Source organism: Rhinatrema bivittatum, chromosome 9, assembly GCF_901001135.1.
Source record: "Rhinatrema bivittatum chromosome 9, aRhiBiv1.1, whole genome shotgun sequence".
Lineage (NCBI taxonomy): Eukaryota > Metazoa > Chordata > Amphibia > Gymnophiona > Rhinatrematidae > Rhinatrema > Rhinatrema bivittatum.
Genome location: NC_042623.1, coordinates 162,845,297 through 162,869,452, shown reverse-complemented (window position 1 = coordinate 162,869,452; position 24,156 = coordinate 162,845,297). Strand labels below are relative to the sequence as shown.

Here is a 24,156-nt window from a genome sequence, read left to right as displayed (position 1 = left end):
TCTTGTATATACATGAGTGGGTTAAGAGAATGCTTGGTTGAACAGCCAAGTTTTGAGTCTTTTTTTGAAGGTTGGTGTCGATTGTTCGAGTCTGAGGTCTGGTGGGAGTGAATTCCAATGTATAGGGCCTGCGGTGGATAGAGTTCTTCTATTTAGTGTTGTTTTGACGGGATGTGCTTGTAGGGTGCCTCTCTGGCCTTGTCTCCTCGGTCGGGAGGTAGAGTGAAGCTGTAATGGGATCGTGAGCTCAATTTGGGTGGAGTGGTGGATGACTTTGTGGATGATTGAGAGGATCTTGTATAGGATTCTATATTTGATTGGAAGTCATTGTAGGTTCTTTAAGATTGGTGTTATGTGGTCCCTTTTGTTGGATTTTGTTAGAATCCTTGCTGCGGCGTTCTGTAGCATTTGTAACGGTTTCAAAGTGTTAGCAGGTAGACCTATCAGCAATGAGTTGCAGTAATCTATTTTCGAGAAAATGATTACTTGTATCACATATCTGAAATCCTGGAAGTGTAATAGGGGTCTTAGCCTTTTTAAGACTTGAAGTTTAAAAAAGCATTCTTTAACGGTGTTGTTGATGAAACTTCTGAGGTTAAATTGATTATCGATGATGACTCCAAGATTTCTGACCTGTGGGGATAGGAATGGAAGGGCTAAGGTGTTTGTGTTAGATACTGAGAGGTTGCCGTCTGGGGTGATGAGTAGGAACTCAGTCTTATTGGAGTTGAGTATCAGGTTAAGTTTTACTAGAAGGTTGTTGATGGATAGCAGGCACGAATTCCAATAAAGCATGGTTTTGTGTAGTGAGTCTTTAATCGGTATGAGGATTTGTACGTTGTCTGCATAAATGTAGTGTGTTAGATTGAGTTTGGAAAGGAGTTGACATAGAGGGAGAAGATAAATGTTAAATAGCGTTGGAGATAGGGAAGATGCTTGTGGGACTCCAAGTGTGGATCTGAACGGAGGCGACTCTTTGCTGTTGACCTTAACTTTGTAGAACCTGTTCTGGAGGAAGGATGAGAACCAACTGAGGGCGGTGTTTTTTATGCCAATTTCTGAGAGGCGATCTAGGAGAATATCGTGGTTCACTGTGTCGAATGCCGCCGTTAGGGATACTACGATATGGTCACTCCAAAGTCCCTCTGCTGTATGGCATCCATCCCATCAACAGTGGTGATAAAATGTGATAAATGTTTTTATGTGGCCTTCATTCGAACCTGTGGGTTAATTTGCTCTTTATTTTCTGTCCAATCAGTTTTAATTTCACTTTCTTCAGCCAGAAAAATCACTTTTTCTGCATTTTTTTCCCAAGCAAGGTGGTGGTTGGACCACATTTTTGAACTGTTCTAAATTTTTTTCACATTAACAAAGAAATTGTTTAGCCTACTCTGGGGTAAATTTTGAAAGAGTTATGTACCTTTTTGCAAGTAAAAAATAGTTACCCAGCCAAGTCACCAATAGGGTTGGTAAGTGAATTTTTAGCTACCTTAAACTATGTACTTGTGTTCATATTCATAATGTGCGTACTTTTGGCCACATAGAAAAGGGTGTTCTGGTGGTTGTTTTGGAGGCAGGTTTGGAAACGGTGTATACAATGAATTTCCAAAGAAAGGTACCCATATTGTATGCTTATTGCCAGTGCAACTAAGTTATTCAATCTGGTAACCCAGGCACTCCCTGAGTAAGAGTAGATTTATTGTTGGGCTGTTTTAATGCCTTTTTGTATTGTTATATTTGTATTAATTGCATAAGCCACTTTGTTAGTATGGTATTTTGCAGTGTAAACTCTTTTGTGTCTCTCTTGGGAAAGCATCAGATGTCATGTAATCATGTGTAAGGGTATACGTGTGCCTTTAGCCACTTAACTATCCAGTATTCAAACCCATTGGATGCGGGCACTGTGTGTTTTTGAAAATCCGCTTGTTTTGTGTGGGCGCAAAAGGATGCACGTACCTTGCAGCTGGGCGCACCTGTTGAAAATGTACATCTTTCTGTCAAAACACAGCAGTCCTAACAAAGTGAAACACTTTTCTCCGCAACTCAGCGAGGCAGCGGAGTATTACTTCATGTTCTTCAGGAAAACCGAGCAATTATTTGTCCTGCATGGAGCTAGTTAAAGGGAAGGCTTCCAGCCCTAAAACTTCCTTCACTTAATGGTTTAGGTCTTGAAGCACTGAGTTCTATGGGAAAGTCCATGGAATCTCTTTTAAATTTCCTTCAAGCACACTTCACTAGCGCACTATTCCTCTATGGAGGACGTAGTACTCCTGTGGGAATGCTGCAGAACTGTGCAGTACAGAATTTCCCACAAGCGCAGGATTTTTACATTTTGTGCACAGAGGAAGGAGGCGGTTGTTCAGGCCTTGCCACTGTTGGTGAAGAGCGAATTGGGCTGGCAACAACTTTTCTGCTTGGGACAGTGGTGGGAAAAGGGTGAGAGGACAGGTAAAAAAAACATAGGGGAAGGGGGAAGCTGGTGTTGGGTTGCATAAAGGATTTTATATATGCATCGCCTCTATCTGGATGAATCTCAACTGGGCAGATTACACGGCCCAGTTTGGTCTTTATCTGTTGTTATTTACTAAGCTACTATGTATTATATCCTGGCGCAGTGTGCGTATTGTATCCCTTGTACTCTGTGTTGATAGGTATTGTGTTCTGCTGCGTTGTATGTTGCTTTATGTTGTGTCTTGCGGTGCTATGGCACACTGCTGCAGTGTTGTATATTAGGGTGTACTGCATGCTGTATATTACTGTGTGTTCTGTACTGCTGTGTGTTGTCATGCCATACTGTGCTTTGCTCTCTTGCTTTGCTCGTTCTGGGTATTCTCATTCTCTGAGATCTCTGTTTTCTGAGCATTTAACTTTGTATGGAAACCCTGGTTCTGGCTCCTTGCTTTATAGTTGCAAGATGTATTCTGTTCATTTTCTTGTCTCAATCCCTTCAGGCGCATATCCTGGATCTGTGCCAAGATCCAAGTTGACAACCTTTCATCACCCACTCAAATCTTATTCTTTCTTTTCTCTTTCAGTCCATCATTTTTGATGAGGTGGATTTGACAGATGCTAGCGTGGCTGAATCCAGCACTAAGAATGTTAACAACAGTTTCACGGTAAGGTTTCTCGCTTCTTGCACTGTCCAGGTGGAAGGAGTTTAATTTTTGAGCCTGTTGCTTTCTTACCACTCTACACATATTTATTCTCTCAGGTAAATTACGTCAATTGGCAAATACTCAACAGGTGTGCTGACAGACAACAGACATTGCTGTCAATCTCCAGTGGTAAGGGGTTTCCTTAATAGATCTGGGGAAATCTGGTTTCGGTAGCAAGGTCTTGAGGCATGCGGTTTCTCTGCTAGAGATTTGGTGGCACATGGTGGTCTGTTGCACAGGTGTGGTGGCACATGTTTAAACAGCAAACATCCAATGGCACATAATTTTCTGTGGTAGAGTTCTGGTGTCACCCTGGTTTCTGTGGGCAGCATTCTGGTAACACATGGTTTCTGAAGCCCAAGTCCAGTAAGATATGAAGTTATGTTTTTATGACAGCTCTCGTGTTGTATGGCAAAAATATGATAGCCCATAGCTTTTGCAGCAGAGATCTGGTGGTACGTGGATTTTATTTATTATTTGTTATTCACTTATTACAGCAATTTATATTCCGCTCATTTTCCAGAATCCCTGTTCTGGGCAGTTTTATAGCAGAGGTCTAGCAGCATGTTTCTGAGATCTTCTGGCACATAATCAATCTGATAGACCTCTGATTGTGTTCTTTTTCTGTAAAGTTAAGGGGATTAGATAAAATGATACTCCAGGAGTATATGTAATGGGGACCTGCTCTAGAGATCACATTTGATAATTCTTCCCTGGTGCTGCAGAGGAAGTAAGAATCACATTTAGTGTTTTTAACATATAGAGAAAGGTACTTGTATCTAAATTTTAAAAAAGGTTAATGCAATATAACTTTGATTTATTTCCATTATTTTATTTATTTATTTATTTAAGGTTTTTTTTATACCGGCATTCATGAACTCGTTCACATCATGTCGGTTTACAGAAAACAGGGGTGCGGATAATACAACCAAAAACATAAATAACGTGATGAAGAGAAGCAGTTACAATTAACAAGGGCTAATGAACTGGGAATGTAAGAAATAGAAAGAGATAGAGGAGAATAATTATATACAAAATATATACATTAATATATAAAATATATATAATATAAAAATATACAAAATATATACATTAATGAGGAAAGGTTCCAGACCAACATTACTGAAAATGGAAATTCTCCCTCTATCCATGCAGTAAGTACAGTACAGGGAGTGGCAATGTATCTCAGGCTTTCCCATGACATTCACCACAGCATCCAGAACTGTGGTCTTTCTCTGTGTGAAGGTTAGGATACCGGCACTTCCAGGATACTTACATCCTTGTCATCTCTTTTTTAAATATGCTTTTTGAACTGCTCACTAGTTTACACATTGAGTTGTGTACAGTTGTGGACCAATGCTTTCTCCCTCCTTGCAGTGTTGTGCAAACTCTGAACAGGTGGATGAGGTCACCATCCTGGTTGCTTCCTCCCTCGGTTTATTTTTTTTTTTTTGCTGCTGTTTGATGGAGCCAGACAACACAGCTGCACTGTTTTCAGAATAAAACAAGAAAAGCAAAAACAGCCCAGTAAATGCTTGCCGGTAACATTTTCCAATGTCTGTCAGCTCTTTCTGATGAGATAGCGTCCTCATTTGTTTCAGCCCCTTTCTCATCAGAGACATATCAAACTGCAAAAGAGATTTCAAGCCCTGATGGAAAAAGGACAACCAATGGGACACTGATACCAGGGTACAAAATATATTGAAATGATAGAGCAGATCAAGCTGGTGGTGGGGTGGCAATATATCTTAAAGATGGCACAGAGTCAAGTAGGATTACAGTTCTGCAGGAAACAGATTGCAACTATGAAATCTCTCTGGATAGAAATTCCATGCATAAAGGCAGGAATATAGTAGAGGGGCTGTGTAGATAAGATTTTAGAGAATTCTGGGTAGGAACCAGCTGTCATGGTACATGTGGGTACTAATGACATAGGAAAGAACAGGAGAGAGCTTTTGGAGGATACATTTAGCTTTTAGGGAGGGAAATTGAAATCCAGAACCTCCAACCGCATTCTCCGACATACTCCCTGTTCCATGCACAGAACCCTAGAGGCAGGCTGAGTCCAGAGTCTCAGTGCATGGATGAGATGATGGTGCAGGAAGAGGGCTTTATATCTTGTTAGGGAACTGGGGAACGGGGAGCCTATTCCAACAGGATTGTACTCCATTCTTAACCTGGCTAATATTTTGAAAGAAGATAGAGCAGCTTTAATCTAGATCATGGGGGAAAGCCAGCAGTTGCTCAGGAGCTTATAGTTCAGATGGAGGTATCTGCCAAGGATACTTGCAAAACAGAGACTATCGCAGTAGACAGAGTGTGGTTAAGGCTGAAGTAGCTCAGATGGGTTATAGATAAAGAGCACATATGTGAATAAACGCTACACTGCTGGTGTCTTCTCCTAATAAGCAAGTTCTGAAAACAAACACAAAAATTCAAATAAAAACAGTATGTGAATGGCAGAAGAAGTCAGAATAGTATGATGGGAGAGTTAATGTATGGCACTCTATGAGAATATAGACATTATAGCCATTTCAGAAACATAGTGGAAAGAGGATCACCAGGGGGACACTGTGATACTAGGTTATAAATTTTATTGTCGTGACAAGGCAAATTGAATTGATGGAAGGGTGGATACTATATGTAAAGAACAGCATAAAGTCAAGCACGATAAAAATCCTGCAGGAAACAAAAATGCAGTTTGGAATCCTTATGGATAGAAATTCCATGTGTGAGGAATAAGAGTTATAGCAGCCAGTGAGAGTATACTACTGTCCACCTAGCCAAGATGAGAAGAACGAACTTTGAAATGCTAGTTGAAATTAAAGGAAAATAAATTTGGCAATGCAATAATGCGAGATTTCAATTATTTTGGTATTGATAGGGTCAGTGTGTCATTGGGACATGCTAAAAAGGCTAAGTTTCAGATGCCATAAATGACTGTTTCATGGAGCAGCCGGTCCTAGAGCTGATAAGAGAGGCAGCTACATTAGATCTAGTCTTCACTGGACTGCAGGAAACTGGTGCAGGGGGTTACATTGCTGGGGCCGCTAAGCAATGGTGATCATAATGCAATCAAATTTGACATAATTACGGGCAAGAGGGCATTAAACCTACTACAGTAGCATATGACTTTTTAAAGAGAGAACTGTGATGGAATGAGGAAATAGGAAAAAAAAACCAAAAATAGTTTCAAAGGTTAAAGTTGCATGAGGCATGGACATTGTTTAGAAATAGTCAGAGAAAAAGGTGTGTGGCGTAATAAATTTGATTTGCCACAGGCCTTCAGTCAAGCAGCAAATATTTTTAAGGTAGACTTCAGAAACAGTTCATAATTTTGATTTAGAGGCAGCAAGCATGTAAACATGTAAACCAGGCCTCAATGACTACAATTTGTATTCCATGATAGGTCCTCCAGCACGGTTTGGTTGTTGAACACATTGTTTAAAAATACATTTTATCTGGGCTTCCAAGATGGTATTTCATTCATTTAAAAAGATTGAAGAAAGTCCAGATATCTGCAAGCGTTGGTATAATAGTGAGGTAAAAGAGGCAGTTAAAGCCAAGATGACTAATAATATCTTAATAACCTCTATGAGGCATTGTTCAAAAAATGGAAAGCAGACCAAAATGAAGAAAATAGATAAGACTGTAAGCACTGGCAAGTTAGACATAAAAACTGTCACAGGACAGGCAGGCTGGTCTGGGATTTCCCCCAGCAGGAGTAGGGCCAGACTGGGTCGTCTATCTATATCAACCACCTCCCCCGAGTTTTGGTGACTGGCAGGACTTATCCAGAAGCATGGCTGGTGCTAGAAACACTCATAGGCTGGACATTGGAACATGGTACAGGCTGTGAGCTGGAGACAAGGCTGGAGTCAAGGACAAGGCCTGGATAGCATACAGGGGATTGGACTTGGCAGGCAAGACCAGGAATGGACCAGGACAGGACTTGACAAGGGCTGGACAAACACAAGACTACACAGGGACTGGACAAGGACAGGACTAGAACAGGCAACAGGAAACAAGAAAGCCCAAATAGGGGCCCGAGGTTGTCTAGGCAACCTAGAAGGCCTGAAGGCCTCAAGGTTAGGACAGGAAGGTCCAAGAGGGCATGGAACTTAGCAGGTGGGCCTGGAAGGGCCTAGAGCAAGGTAGGTGGCCAAGGTAGGCCACAAGGCAAGGCAGAAGGCCTGGGTAGGCCACAACATAAGACAGGAGGCCGACATAGGCGTCAAGGCAGAATAGCAAGGCAAGGATGGCCAGATCAAGGAGCCCAGGTGACTTGATGAAGAGACACCGAGGGGATGGACAGGCCGTTGTTAGGTAGATCTGGAATCACCCCTCCATGGGATCAGCCAATAGGGCAGCTAGAGCGACTGTGAATGAAGCTTTGCTGATGACCTCTGGGTGGGGGGTGGGGGGGGGGGGCTGTGTAGCAGACTGAATCATGATAAAAACATTAGTAAGGCAGGCCAAGAGAGAATTTGAGAAGAAATTTGCCAGAAAGGCAAAAACTAATACAAAAGTTTTCAAATCATAAAGCCTGTGAGAGAGTCAGCTGGGCCACTAGATGACTGAGGAGTAGTAGGGTGCTCGGGAGACAAGAAAAGAGTAGAAAAAAGCTTCCTGACAAACAAGGTTCTCCCCCCCCCCCCCCCTTCTCTCTAAATGATAGCAAAGACATAGCATTAAACAATATCATATCTGTTGTATATCCTACACTTTATTCTAGAACAGCGATTCTCATTTGGTGGGTCGTGACAGTATGTCGCCAAGCACTGGCAGGTGTATCGTGCGCTCCCACTGGCTGCTGGCTGCTCTTCTCGTCCCATCTTTTCACCCAGGCAAGAGGTAGACATCCTTCCACTGCTGCCGTTGCTGCCCGGGCTTGTCAGCACGCTCAAGCCTGGATGGAACTGCACCAGTGTCAGTGGGAGCTGGCAACTGCAGTATGGCCTTTTCTTCTTCCTGTCCCTGTGGCCTGGAAGAGGAACTGACGTGTAGTGGGGGCATGGGGGAAGAAGAAAGGGCCATGCTGCATTCAAAAGTAGCACCAGCATCGGCCCTAGAAGCAGCGCAGGCCTGGAGAAAAATGGAAGAAGAACAGCTGACAGTCCACAATAGGAGACAGCGTTAGTCCCCACAGCCAATGGAATTCTTTCTTGGGCTAGAGGAGGTGTCTGCTGCAGCTCTCATTTGTGTTCCGGGGGGGGCGGTGTGAGTGAATTGAGAGCGAAGGCAGTGTGCATGTGAGAGAGAGAGAGCATGTGTGTAACAGAGAGCTTGGTGTAAGTGGGAGAAAAATTATGTGTGTAAGTGAGAGAGCGTTGCATGTGTGTGATTGAGAGAGAGAGGACTGGTCAGGGTGATGTTTGGTATGTGTGAGAGACAGAAGACTGATTAGAGAGGTGACTGGTGTATGTGTGTAAGAGTGAGAGACTGGTTGGAGAGATGACTATTGTGAGACACAGAAACTGGTTGTGGAGGTGTGAGTGGTGTGGGTAAGTAAGAGACAGAGAGACTGGTCTTGGCCCTAAGGAATAGGACCATGAGGACAGAGCTTCAGCAGCCACTGCTGCTTCTGGTGTGTGCTACTGGCCTGCATAGGAAAGGAGTGTGAGTTGCTGGAGAGGGTAAGTCACGGTGGTTTTTTAAGTTCATTTTTCTTGATTGCCATTTTAATTATTGAGTATTATGTGATTTGTCTGCAGTTTTGAAATATTTTATTGGTTTTGGAGAATTTTTAATTTTTATGATTTTGTAATTATTGGATATTCTATTCAGTTTGAAACATTTATTCTCTTTATTAGTATAGTTTTACAATTATTTTATATTTCTTGAGAAATGTATAAATAGCAACGTGCAGAAGAAAGATGAACTGGAAACTTCAAGAAGCTAAACTCTGTATGCAGTGCATCAAGGGAAAACCAAAAACAGCTTATGGTCACGTTATTCTGTATTGTGACTGAGGGGAGGTATTCTGCAAGCTTGTAGTTTCTGTGTAAGGATCTTTAGCAGCTTGGCTTGTTCTGTTTTCCTAATAATAGGTGCATTGATGTTTAGGGCCTGGTTTAATATTTGTAGTGTTGCCTTTTCATAGGTTGAGTTGTTACTGTTTGAGTACATAGATTAGTTTGTGTGCATTATTTCTGTTTTTATTTCTCCAGGTTTGCACTTTGGGACCGATTTTAAAAGTTAGGTGCGTGGGGTACATTTGTGCGCGCCACTCGGCGCGCACAAATGTACACCTGATTTTACTAGTGTGTATAAAATCCAGGGTCGGCGCGCGCAAGGGGTTGCACACTTGTGCACCTTGCGCGCGCCAAGCCCTAGGGGAGGCCCGATGGCTTTCCCAGTTCCCACCAAGGCCGCTCCGGAGGGAAAGGTGGGGGGGGGGGACCAACTTTTTTTTTGGTCACCCCCACCTTTCCCTCCCTTCCCCTATCTAACCCATCCCCCAGCCCTACCTAAATCCTACACCCCCCCCCCAACCGGGGGACCTCCGGCACGGCCGCTGTGCAGGAGGACTCAGGAACGCCCCCGGAACGCCCATTTTTGAAAGCCCCGGGACATTTGCGCATCCTGGGGCTTGCGCATGCCGCCGAGCCTTTGCAAAATAGGCTTGGCGTGCGCAGGGGTAGGTTTTCGGGGGTTATGCGCGTATCCCTTTGAAAATCTACCCCTTTATGCAGAGTGGTTTTGTGGCTTTCCATTCCAGTTTTTGTCTCCATATTTGTAAATTGTGGTCATTCAGTATTTGTTGAAGGTCGGTTTTGTGTGTGCGACCAAGGTAAGGTATTTTACTAGTATGTAGGCATTTGTATCAGTCTTATTTGTTGTGTTTTCTCAATAGGACTTGCATTGGTGGTGAACTGCTGTCTTTTCATAAGTAGGGCTATATTGTCTTTCCAGATCTATCTCATAGGGGCTATCAAGCTATTACTAGTCACTTTCTTGGGCAATCTCCCACTATGAGCATGTAGTACAAAGCTTAAGGAAAAAAGCGCCCTGATGCAGATTCCATATCAAGCTTTGTGTAAATTGATGTGGAAAACAGCCAATTCTTAAGAATTCTGGCCAAGCATGTCACATTATAATTATAGGTATCAGGAAGCGTTATTCCCCCTTTTTACCAACTCTTTTTCAACCATTTTAATGCTACTCTTGATTTAGTGCCTCTCCACAAAATTTTTGAAAGAAGAGCATCTGTTTCAAATCCTTTTGCAAAAAGAAAATGGAAAGGGCTTGCAAAACATTATTATTATTATTTTTAGATTTTTATATACCGGTGTTCCTGTATTAAAATATAGATCACATCGGTTTACATTGAAACATAAAAATTATGCCAAGAGGCGGTACATATAACAAGGTTATAGAACTTGGAAAACATGGAAAACAGATTCGAATAATAACACTGATAAACTTGCAAAGTCTCTGAGAAATCAAATCATAAAATAAGGCGTAATTGTCTAAGATAAATGTGATCTGCAAAAGGGATTGCGATGGTGAGAAAATCTTGATAGCTGGAGGTAAAAATAATCAAAGTTCTGGAAAGCTTGGCTAAAGAGCCAGGTTTTAATTTTCTTTTTGAAGGAAGCAAAGCAGATCTCAAGGCGGATGTCTGGTGGGAGCATGTTCCATTGGACAGGTCCTGCTAAAGAAAGAAAATATGTAGCCACTTGGCAAAAATGACCATGTTGAATAAATTAACCCTACCTATCAACGATATAAGAAGTCCCTACCATTACAGAAATTTTGACTTTGTATATTCTAAAATGGACCAATGTTACTCTTTTATATAATACTCCCAAATCCATCGGGATTATTACCCTAAGATAAAATGCCTTTCTAGTCCACTCAAAAGGGAAGTCTGGGCCCCCACCAAATGTTGAATTGAGTTTCGAAATGCCATAGCCATTGACCAAGTTGTTCAATCTCAAACCAAAAATTTGTCCAAATATGTCAAATGCCTCCATCAACCTCACTAAAGAGACTGTAGTGTTGGTAATAAAAACTAAAAGGTCATTGGTAAATGCAACAATTTAAAATTTTTAGAACCTGATTGCCTATAATATTCTCTGCCCTCTGTACATACCTCAATAAAGGTACCATTGAAAACAAAAATAATAAGGCGAAAGAGGGCAACCCTGTTGTGTACCTCTGCTAAATGGAAATCAGTAGATTTCTCCCCATTCACCTTTTAAATAGTTTTTGGGCTAAGTATAACATAATCGAATGGAACCCCAAAATTCCCAGAAAGACCCCTATGCTCTAGAACAAAGAATAGATAATTAGTGCTACCTAAACACTAATTACTCCACCTTGCTGGATATCTTGCTTGATACAAAAAATGCTATAATTTTAGGAGATTTCAATTCACACACAGATGCAGTTCCATTACCTGGTGATAATGGATTCTTTCTACCCTCCATATCCTCATTAGGTTGGTCTCAGATTATTGAAGACCCTACACATAGGCTGAGCTATATTTTAGACCTAATCTTCATTCGTAATGAGTGGGACGCGCAACATGCATTATCAGTTTCGTTAACACCAGTTCCATGATCTGACCATTTTTTAATAAGTGGCTTGTTAAACGTTTCAGTCTCTAGCCCTCTGACCTCTGGTGAAACAATAAGCCATACATGCTGCCCTCAGATTGATGTTGACAAATTGCTAAATTGCTGGCTGCTTTTGCCTAGCATGCCAACAGACTCAGATGTTGAAGGAGTTAGTGAATCAGTCAGTAGTCTTCATTACATTCTGCCTTAAAAGATATTGCAACCAATTACAGTGATTCAGGCTACCTGTAAACATTATGCCCTCTTGGTATTCTTCAGATCTTCAGTTATTAAAAAAGGAGGTTCGCAAGGCAAAAAAAACCCAAAATTATTAAAAAAAATCTGTCAATCTAAATTAACCTTGTATTGGACAGCTAAAGACACTAAAAGAAAATTTTTCCTTTGTAGAAGTGCATCTGCAGCCGCACATCCGTGCAAATTATTTCACGTGGTCCGTTCTTTGACTAATAAATTGCATGATGGGCATGTGATTCCAACATCACTATCAAGTGATGATTTTGTGGGTTCTTAAATAGGAAAAGTAGGGATTTAACAAAGGATTTACCAGTTTCTATTGACAATTCCTCTTCTCTTGCCCTAGTCCTCCTTCTTGGTCTACCTTTGATCTGCCTTCCACAGGGGAAATTTAATATTTGTTCCAGTACACTGATTATGAGCTCAGATGTGGGGGCTCTTTGTCAAAGCAATTGTTCAAGCCTCTCTTACTCAAGAGAACATGCGCTCAGGTCTAAAGGAAGTGAGAATTTGCCCTCTTCCCTAAAGTCTAATGCTAATCCTCAAGAATTAACTAATTATGGGCCCTTTTCATCCCTACTTAAGTTAGCAAAAGTAATTGAAAAAGTGGTATGTAACCAGCTTCAGGATTTCCTAGCTCACTATTTTACACGAATCGACCTGTCAGCTATTTTCGATAATGTAAATCACAATATTCTCATGGGCCAACTTCAATCCTCATCATTGGGTGTGGCTTCCACTGTTCTCTGGTGGTTCACATCTTTTCCTGCATATCTATCTTATGGAATACACACGGGTAACTCTTCTGCAGCAATGCCTCTAGCTTCAGGGTTCCCACAAGGCTTTTCTCTTTCTCCCCTATTATTTAAAATGTACTTGCCACCTCTGATATATTCTCTCAGCTTAATGTTTATTTTAAATTGTTATGCCGACAGAGAAGCGTACAAAGGCACCTTGCAAGTTCCCCCAACAAAAGCCACGTGACTTTCATCCACCAAAGAACGAGCATTCTCTACAGCGGGTCCAACCATCTGGAACACTATGCCCACTGACCTCAGACTAGAAGCTTGCCCTCGAACTTTCCGAAAAAAACTTAAGACCTGGCTCTTCCTCCAGGCCTTCCCCTAACTTTCTAAGCCATTAATGGTCAACCGGACTAGACTAGAACCTTGCCCTCGAACTTTCCGAAAAAAGCTTAAGACCTGGCTCTTCCTACAGGCCTTCCCCTAACTTTCTAAGCCATTAATGGTCAACCGGACAGGACTCTGCTTTACCGGCTAATGCCTCGCTATGTTTAGACATTATAATTAAGCCGCCGTTTCTTTTGTTTCATTGCCTTCTCCAGTTCTCCTCAGTTACACTGTCCTTTACCTCTGACTAGCCTAGCCCCAAGTTATCTACCCTGTTATATGTAATTTCTGCTTCAAGTGAATTGTTCTTGTTTAAGTTATTCCCTTTGTTACATGTAAACCGATCTGATATGAAATTTTTCATGAAGGTCGGTATAGAAAAAAAATGTTAAATAAATAAATAAATAAATCCCCCCCCCCCCCCAACACATCTTTTTTCGAGCCATTTACTATGCTATCTGGTTTTCACAGAGCAGTGAGTGGCTATCTAGCAAAAGCCTGATACTAAACCTGAACAAGACTGAGAGATTGTACCTCTCTCGGACTGAAAATGACTCTATTTCTTCACATTGGACGTTCAAAGGTACAAACATCCCCTTCAAATCAGAGGTGCAAGATATAGGTATTCGGTTAGACTCTGCTCTTTCATTGTACCCGCAAGTTTGATTGCTGGTCCATAATTGTTTCTTTCTTTCTTTCTTTATTTATTTATTTATTTATACAACTTTATATACCGACTTTCAAGTACATGTCAAGCCGGTTTACAATTGGCGAAATTGCAGTAGCAAAATCAAACTAATAATTGTAATAAAACTTATCTAATTTTACAGTCATTCAATAAAAAATTATACTTAAAATTTAAACGATAAATACTAACTCAGTCTCATTATAAACTAAATCTAAAATAAAATATAAAGCTCGCATACCACCAGAACATTAACCCCACCCTCTCAACTCCCTAAACCACCAGAAAAAAAACAGAAAACCTCCTTCCTCACATAGCCTACTAAGTTAATTAATATGACTAAAAGCCTGCTGGAATAGCCAAGTCTTAATCTGCTTCTTGAAGTTAGAGAAGTTATCCTCTAGGCGAATGTCAGCTGGGAGAGAATTCCACAGCTTGGGGCCTGCCAGGGAGAGAGACCTCTCACTGACTGAACCCAGGCGCACCAGTTTGGGAGATGGAATTGATAATAATGCTTGTCCTGCTGATCTCAAATTCCTAGATGGTATATGCAGACGTAATGAGGCATTCAGCCAATCCGAATTGGAACTATAAATGGCTTTATGGATAAGTGTAAAACACTTATACTGAATACGATATTGTACCGGAAGCCAATGAAGCTTCATCAGCACAGGTGAAATATGGTCACATCTATTTGAGTTAGTCAAAAGACGGGCCGCAGCATTCTGCAATAGCTGCAATGGGCGGATGGTAGATAATGGAACTCCCAAAAGCAACGCATTGCAGTAGTCCAATTTTGGCAAAATCAAAGCCTGCAATACAATTCTGAAATCATCGGTATGCAGCAAAGGCTTCAGTTTTCTTAAACTCTGAATGCTCCATACCATCAAGCCTTTCTTAAATTCCTCTCATTTTACCCTTGTCACACACACACACTCCTATTAGGTTACGACTGTCACTGCCCGACGTCTCCACTCCGCCCACCTTACCTTTTTTGCAACTCCTGCTGCGGTTGATGGACGTCTGGCTGCCACGGCGTCTGCCTGCTGTCCTCTCCGGCGTCCCCGGTCCGGCTTGGGCACTGCATTCCGCCATGTTGTCCAGGTACTATAGGCCACGCACGCTGCGTGGCCCTGCTTCTTATTCTCTCTTTGGCGCGAACCTCAGGTGGTGTCCCCCTGTGATGACGTCACGCATCCCGGATACAAAAGCCTACACTTTTTGCTAGCTAATCGAGTTAGCAAGGGAATCCTTACAGTGGTATCTCCTTACGTATGGGATTCGCTCTCCGTACCTAGCTACTCTGTCTCTTCAACTTTTGGACTTTATCCTAACGGGGTACCCGCTCCTCAGGGGCCTCTCTCATTTCTTGCAGGTCGCTATCAGGAACCGGTACTCGCTCCTCAAGGGCCCATGTTACCTGACTCGCTGCCTGAACCTATCTCTTCTGCTTGGAAGAAACCGCTGCCTACATCATCAGTGAATTACCAACTTTATTTTCTCAGAGCTATTCCCTGGAACCAGGTATTCGCTCCTCGAGGGCCTGCCTCTATTCCAGCTTCTGTGTTACCTTCCGGGAGAAACTGCTGTGTCAGTAACTTTACCAACGAGGCTCTATACCAGAACTCTGTGTATGCTCCACTGTACTCACTATCTCAGTTTTCTCCACAACAGCACAGCCATAGAGGAAATCTCTGTTCCAGTATCCTGAGGAACCCTAGCCCAGCCGGGCTTCATCTCTACTCACTACTGCTGCCTCTGGTGGCTTCTCAACCCTGTCTAATAAAAGATATAACTCTGTGTTGTGTGTCCCAAAGCTGAGCCTGACCTGTGGCCCCTTACGGGACTTCCCCCGTGGGCGTGGTCAGCTGCCACAGTGTCCAAGGGTCCACCCAAAACCTTACAAACAATAACATATTATTAACTCTGGATTATTGCAACTCACTTTATCTAGATTTGCCAAACTCTACACTGACAGCTTTGCAAAATATACAAAATTCTGCAGCTCACCTGGAATCTGAAACTCCTTTAAAAGCCCACATTTCCCTGTTTCTAGCAGACCCTCACAGGCTTCCTATAAGGTGTTGCATAAAATTCAAAATCTTGACATTAGTGTTTAAAACGATTAAGGGTCTTGCTCCCGGTAGTCTTTCAAAACCAGAGACTTATTGTCCCTGTGCTCAATGTCGAGGGGTTTGCTCCCCGACTTAAAAAAATATTCAGTTGGCTCAGACTCGTGCCTGGATGTTTGGGGGATTGCAACTATGGAACGAGCTTTCAAATATACTCGAAGAAGAGAATGATCTGCGTTTTTAGAAAACACCTGAAGACACACTCTGGCCTTCTCTGTATAATTTTGTCTAGTCTGTTTCTATTGTAACTTTTATTAAATGTACTACATGTTTTTTTTTTATGTATGTATAATGTGACCCATCAAATTCTATGGATTGGTGGGCTATTCATTTTTAAATAGATATCATCATTCCACCTGATCAAAAGCTTTTCCGGAATCAAATCTAATCATCAGAGACAACATTTTAAGTCTGATGGACTGTTCTATCATCGCCAGCACCAAACACACATTCACAACTAAATGTTTATGATGCACAAAACCTACCCTGGGTTTCTGAGATTTAATTCTGGCATCCAAAGAGCCAGTCTGTCTGCAAGTACCTTTGCCAACAATTTTATGTCAATATTAAATAGCAAAATAGGATGGTAGGATGCAAGCAGAATTGGATCTTTCTCCGGTTTGGGCATCACTGTAATTGAAGCCAAATTGGCTGCCATTGGAAATCTTCCTTCCTGGTCAAGAGCCAAAAATACAACCACAAGGGATCTGTTATTCCAGGGGTAGGCAACTTTATGAAATGGTGTTCCAAGATTTAAATCTGGGGTAGGTAACATTAGTACTAGAGTGCCATAAGCCATGATCTGCCAGATTCCTTTCATACAACTCTTGAATATTTTAATTGACATTCATTTTCAGTTAAAATGTTCAAGTGATGTAAAAATGATTGAAACTCAAGTTTTCCTCTTGTAAAAACAAAATTATAAAAAAGGAGAAGAATACAATTTCTCACTTTCTTCTCCCTAATATCTCTTATCAGCAAAACAGAACAGGCCGGGCTGCTATAGATCCCATTACTGAAACTATACACTAATTAGCAGAATATCTCACCTCAGTCAAGCATGCAGAACCTCACCAAATACAGAATAAAGTGATCAGAAAAAAGTATAAATAGAAACATGCAGACAAAAACTGAACTGGAAACAGCAACAGGCTAGATTTTGCATACAGTGCAACATTGGTAAAACAGAAACATTACCACTCCCCTGTTTTCTGTAAACCGGCATGATATGATTTTATCATGAATGCCGGTATAAAAAAGCTTTAAATAAATAAATAAAATAAATACCTAATAAAACATAAAAGAACAAAACTAAGAAATATAAAACATCAATCATAATAGTTAAGCCATTCAAATAAAAAGAATACATATTTCAAAATGGCTGATGATTAGATCAAAATGGCTGATGATTCGGGGGGTACGCGTGTACCCCCCAAAAACCTGGCTGAAGTACCCCCTGTGCACGCCGAGCCTATGTTGAGTAGGCTTGGCGGCGCACGCAAGTCCCGGGGCTTTCCTGTAGGGAACGGAGGCAGGCTGTGCGGCTCGGCATGCGCAGGCTGCCGATTTTGGGCAGCCTTGCGCGCGCCGACCCGGATTTTAATGGATATGCGCGGCTACGAGCGTATCTATTAAAAACCCACGTACTCTTGTTTGTGCCTGATGCGTGAACAAAAATACGCACGGGCGCAGATTTATAAAATCTACCCCTTAATGTGTAGGCTAGAATAGGATTATTTCTACAAAGTACTCTGTAAAAAGTGGATGTGGGCTGTGCCTGCAATACAGTTGCAGGGCTCTAACCCGCCATGCGTCCTTCCTCAAGTGTACCCCAGTGTGGAAGCGAGTCAGTATCTCACCAGGCTAGCAGACATAATACATAACACCCAGTAATAAGCCTGAAAATCCAGAAGCTCTACCCTGCCAAACTCCTTAAATTTAATTAGTTCTGAATATCTCAATCTAGGAGTTATACCCTTCCACTAAAAAGACAATACACTGCCCCTTAGAGTTGCAAAGGTGGAGTTACAAATATTACATCGTATGTGTGAGGAAGGGTATATTTAATCTAGGTAAAATTGCCATCTTGATGAGATTCACTCTGCCCAACCATGAGATGGGCAGTGGTGTCTACCTAACCAAATCAGTCTGGATTGTGCTCACAATTGAAGCATAATTAGTGGTATATAACTTAGAAAGGTCAAGAGCTATCCAGATACCTAGAAATTTTAATCCTTCCTCTGCAAGTTTAAAACGATTTAGAACAGGCTGCAGTTGGAGACCAGCCAGCATTACCTCAGTCTTCGAATAATTTATTAAATACCCAGAAACTCTACTATATTTCCGGAGCAGGTTCATAAGGTCTGGAGTAGATTTACGAATGTTGGTTAGAAACAACAAAGTGTTGTCAGCATATAAGGAGATCTTGTGAGTTGAATTTATGAAAAAACCAAATCTTTCTATAAGGGACAAACTTCTAATAGCCTGGACTAAGGACTCGATAGCTAAATCAAAAAGAATAGGAGGTATGGCCACCCTTATCATGTGCCTCTTTGAATTTGAAATGGGTTAGAGGACACTTCAGGAACATTCTTGTCATAGGATCAGAATATAAAGCACGCACCTGTCCAATAAAGGTGTCATGGATGTGAGCCCTTAGATTGTGGTATGGTTGACACAGCCTAGTGGGCAATTCCACTAGGCCCACACCAAAAACTGATGAACTCACTCTTGTGGGGACTGGAGCAGGAACTTCACTTATACCAGCCCTGTTCCCCGCAGGTTGAGCCTTTGGGTTCTAGGGACCAGAAGAACGTAGACGAAAGTCATAAGAAATTGCCATGGTCAGACCAAGGGTCCATCAAGCCCAGCATCCAGTCCCGTAAGAAGTGGTCAGAAGACATCAAAGTGCTGGTGGTCGTCAGGCCTGGCAGTGAGCAGATAGTATCCAAGTCCAGGCCAAGCGTCAGGGTAGACAGCGATCAGCAGCGAGGTCAATATTGGAGAATCAGGACAGACAAGACAAGGCAAGAGAGGACATGAAGGAACAAGAGAGGGCAAGCAGACAAGGCAAAGCAACAAGGAAGAAGGGCAAGACAGGAACACTACAAGAAGGTACGACACAGAAACAAGGCAAAGCATGACAGCAGGACCAGATAGAAGACATGAGGCACAGGAACATAGCATCATGCACTGCAGAGCAGGAGGACCTGTTGCTGAGGCACCGGCTAGAAGTGTGGCAGGAATTTAAATCTTCAGCTTGCCCTGACTCATCTCCCAGCGCTGCACCTGGTTTCCTGTCATGGGGTCTTTAACATTCAGCGTGAGCCCAAGGGGGGCCAGTGGAGAGGGCTGCGGCGTCTTCAGGTGGGTGCAGCTGGTTGCGGGGCCATTCTGTGGCTGGCCAAACTTTACAAAAGGCATTCGGGAATCCCCATTTAGTGAGTGCTAAAAAAAAAAACAAAAACCAAACTTCCAAAAGATATGATCAAAGGCTTTGTCAGCATCAATAGATATTATGGTTCCTGAGACCTTATGTTTAGTGTCCAGATGAATAAGATTAAACAGGCGACAGGTATTATTAATATAGGACCTACCTTTAATGAAGCCAGTTTGGTCTTGGACAATATTTTGACATCTGCATTAAGCAGTGAAATTGACCTATACAAAGCACAGTCATAAAGATCCTTTGATTTTTAATATATTTATATATAACAAACCAGATAAGGAGCAATATATATTTAGAAATGCATAAAAAAGGGGTATTTTTATTTACCCATATATAAGTATTACTTAATAAAAAAAATATTTATATTTGATTAAGGTAAATTTTTCTCATGATGCAATAAAATTCAATAATACATACAAAATTTCACAAGAAATGTCCACTTAATAAAGACGGTAATTAAACAGAGGGAAATCCTAACACAACTCTCTGGTTAATTCCATAATGAATTAAGGCTTATGAATTATCGGAGGAATACTATTAGAGGCTTGGAACCAGTGTTGATGCTTGGTTGTAACGTTTTTCATTATTGAGCTGTTGATCAAAAGTTGATTTTGGAAGAGATGTCCGTTTGGAAATAACCCTGACTTATATTGAAGGTAGAATAAAAATTGTGCGGAGATTTCTATTTTCTGAGAGTAAGGATATAAATATAAAAGGTCTCAAGACAGAAATATTGGGAGAAAATCAACCGGCTTTTTTGAGACCGAGTCCCTGAGGAAGCCTGATTGGAAGGCGAAACAAAGAGATCCTTTGTTGGACAGGACATGAACAGAATATGGATAGGATATACAAAATAAATAAGTCAAGCAATATAAAATAAATCTTTGTCTTAAAATTGTAATAATAATGTGTATTGGTTAACTGTAATTCAGAATTGTTTGTGTAACACAGAATTTTTATGTTGGTGTGTGAATGGTGGTTGAATGTGTAAGTTTAGATTTTAAAATGTTTAGATAGGTGAACACCTTGTGTTTTCTAAATAAATAATAAATTATATTATTATGTATGTTGTCTCTCTGTATAATACACTTAATAAAGACATCATAGATCTTCTTACTTCAAAGCAGTTCCTCAAATGTTTTCTCGTGCACTTACCTGCTTACGTATTGCTGTTATCCAGCAGACAGTTAGATTGTTGATCACTTACAATAGTGGATCCAAGAAAGTGGCAAATCAAATGAAGTATGGCTTTCTTCTTGAACAGCTGGACCAAGCGGTCCTCGGTCCCACTTCAAAGCAGTTCCTCTCCACTTCAAAGCAGTTCCTCAAATGTTTTCATTTGCACCTTCATGCTTACGTATCGGTGTTATCCGTTAACAACAGGAATATTAGTTGCTTAAAACAATAGATCCAATGGCAAATGGCAAAACAAAAGGAAAAATACTTTCTTCTTGAATAGCAGAACCTAACTGTTCTCAATCCCGACAAGGGCCCGACTGTTTCGATCTCATCGGCTTCCTCAGGGGAACATTCTTTCATATTCTGCCACAAACATAAAACACATCTGTTGTATTAAACAGAAGTATAGAAGCTCAAATACATCTAATCTTTCATTAGATTTTTCAACCTTAGTAAAATGCTCAATGCTCCCAACAAGAAACATTAATAAAGCCCCTTGCCAGTGGTGAAATCTCAGTCTGGACAAGGGCTTCAAACTGCTGAGTATAGACCTGCATTACCCCACCAGACTCAGACAAAAAATACAAATTAGTTCATATGGAGCATAAAAAGAAAAGAAATAAAAAAAAAATGCAGTCCAGTGTAAGAAAAAATTCTGCGAATGTGAGAACACCATTTAGACAGCCTCATACTGTTATGGATAACTTGTGCCATCCTAATCTTTTTGTATAGTCCACTATATCGTCTCTACATAAGGGTGTTAATGTAAATAGCACTCCCAATGGCTCATAGTTTTACAAAGAAAAAGAGGGCAGCTTAAGCCATCTACACCAATAAATTTGAAACAATATAAAAAAGAATATTGCTCTCAAAGTCTGTTCGAATGATGGCCAAAGGAGGGCATAGTGATACAGGCACACATCTAAAGTCTGACTAAAATAATAAGTCCCATGGTGAAAAAAAAGAAAATCTAAAACTCAACAGAAAATAAAAATAAAATCTCTTCCCCCCCCCACCTAAATGGCATACACGAGGCTTCAGCTTCCCCTGACCCACTGCTGATGAATATTTCTTTCTGTGCGTTGACCAAAGTATTTGGAGTATTGTCCAATAAACAAAAGAATAATTCAGTTTATTAAAGTACCACAAACTGCAGAACCTCCTTTTTGGCTGCCAAGCACTTACTCAGTATCTCTTTTCAGCTCAATCAAGAATCGCTGGGTGCCTTCCACTGATTCGAAAAAGTGATTGCAGTTATTTGCAGAAATCTTGAGCTGGGCGTGCTGACAGTGCTTTTTTACACTTTGGAGAAATTTGCTCGTTTTTTCTGCACTGCCTGCGAATAATCTGGGAAAAAATATATGCAGCTTACAGGAAACGAATTGTGGAGAGGAGCCTGGCCTTGTTTAGTGCCTACACACCTTGACCCAAAATTGTGGAATTGTATCATGGGGTGAGGCCTACCTCCTGATGCAGGTGGGGGAGCCAGAGCCCAATGTACCTGCTCCAGTTTCACTTAGCCTCCCTGATTTCCAGGCCCAGAATCTCCAGGATCCACTTTGGGAAGAAGCTGACCACATCTGTGCCCTTGGCCTGCTCTTGGAATCCTACAATTCAAATATTTCTTCAATTTCAATCTTCTCTCCCAAAGAGCTAATTTTATTCTCCATATGTTCTATTTTTTTCTGTGCCTCAGTTAAAATAACTTGAGGTTCTCCATGTGGCCCTCTTTCGCAGTGATGTGGATTATGTTCTCCTGACCCGTAGAGATCAATTGGGCCATCCTTTCCACCACCTCTGCAGGTTGTTATTAAATGTTGGAAGTAAGTTTGGCTGAAAAATTCTCATACGTGTCCTGCATAATTTTAGTGGTGGTCTTGGGTGTTGCTGGCAGAGGCCATCCTCAGAGATAGAATCCTCCCCCTGACTAGGTCTTTCTGACATCTGTGACCTAGCAGATCTTGCAGGTTCAGGAGATTTTTGAACCCAAAAAGCCAGCAGGGATTTCTTCTGATAGGCTTTAGTTGTAGTAGCCATTAGAATTAGGAAGAAACAATATTTAAACAGGATTTGTATCCCTTGCTCCAGCAGCTACTCTCTAGCAGCTCATCACATTACCATTGCTTTAATCTTTTTTTTTTAAGTGTAAATAAATATGTCGATAAAGGTGAGCTAGGTGATATAATATATTTGGATTTTCAGGAGAAATTTGACAAAGTCCCTCATGAGAGACTCCTCAGGAAATTTAAAAAGTCATGGGATAGGAAGCAATGTCCTATTATGCGTTGGTAAATGGTAGGACTAAATGGTCAGTTATCTAAATGGAGAAAGGTCACTAGTGGAATAACACAGAGATCGGTACTGGGACCTGTGTTTAACATACTCTCCTAGGACAAGCAGGATGTTAGTCCTCACATGTGGGTGATATCATCTGATGGAGCCCGGCACAGAAAATGTTTGTCAAAGTTTCTAGAAGCTTAAACCAGCACACTGAGCACGCCCAGAATGCTGCCATCGTGCGTCCATGCTGGGTCCCCCTTCAGTCTCCTCTTTTCCACGGTGCAGTTGCCTCGCGGTTCGTGGAGCTCTCAATTTTCTTGTTTTTTTTTCGATATTTTCTAACTTCTCCCGGGTTCCCCTTCGTGGTCGGAACCCCCTCGGTGTGGTAGGTTGTTTTCTTACCTTTTTCCAAACTTTGCGGTCGATTCCCGACTTTTTGCCTCATGGTCATCGACTGCACACCGGGTGTTTTTTCATGGCGTTGACTGGTTTTCGTTGGTGCCCCCCAGTGTCCGCGGACCATGTCAATCATGGATCCTCATGAGGTTTGCAACCTCTGCCTGGGGGCCTTGCACGACGTCCGTGGGTGCCGTCTGTGTGATCAGATGACCCCCAAAGGGCATCGGGCACGCCTCGATAAGATGGAGAAGCTTTTTGGGGCCCTAAAGTCTGCTCCTTCTACTCCTCCGTCGGCTCCATTGACGCCGAGAGGTCACGGGAAGCCTCTTGACAAGCTTCCCTGGGCTGTTCCTCTTTCCAGTACCTCCAAGGACCGGTGGGACGGTGATAGATCCTTGATTTCACCACTTTCCGACATCGGGATCTTCCACTTCCTTAATGCCGGGGAAAGACCGGGCCGAGCACAGTTGCCGTTGACCTATGGCTCTGGTTCCAGAGTGGCACTGGCAGCCGCTGGGCCGCCACCGAAGCAACACTGGCCATTAGAGGCCCCATCCTCCGATGCCCCCGGTAGTCCTAGGCATTCCCCACAGATGCCGGGCACTGTGCCACCTCGGAGACCTGAGGAAGAGCCGGTGATGGCTTGTCCCCCTCCCTCAATCCTGGCCACTCCAGTCTTTCAGGAGGAGTTAGACCACAGGGTGCAGTGCTTAAGGCTCTCCAGAGTGTTGAGCTGCCGGTGCCACTGGCCCCCATACCAGTGCTCGAGCCTCTGCCATCGATGCTAGCTCCCCTGCTGGAGCTTCTTGACGTCCTTCTGGGCTTCCTTCCAATGCAGCCGGTGGCTGAGGGACCGTCTGTTCCCCAGCGGCCACCGATGCCCTCCACTGGAGCAATCCTGATTCTCTGGTCCTCCGAGGAGGAATATA

The 24,156-nt window shown here is 42.1% G+C and overlaps 1 protein-coding gene across 7 annotated transcripts in view; it reads left to right on the top strand.

Moving 5' to 3' along the window:
* DGKD (diacylglycerol kinase delta) overlaps nucleotides 1-24,156 on the top strand; it is a 206,032-nt gene that overhangs the window by 37,672 nt on the left and 144,204 nt on the right. For all 7 annotated transcript variants that reach the window (XR_003858538.1, XR_003858537.1, XM_029615077.1 and 4 more), the window contains exon 3: nucleotides 3,036-3,116. Coding sequence is in view for 5 of the 7 variants with exons in the window: in XM_029615077.1 (XP_029470937.1) it covers nucleotides 3,036-3,116 (81 nt within the window). In the remaining 2 variants the exon portion in view is untranslated. The remainder of the gene's footprint in view (nucleotides 1-3,035; nucleotides 3,117-24,156) is intronic.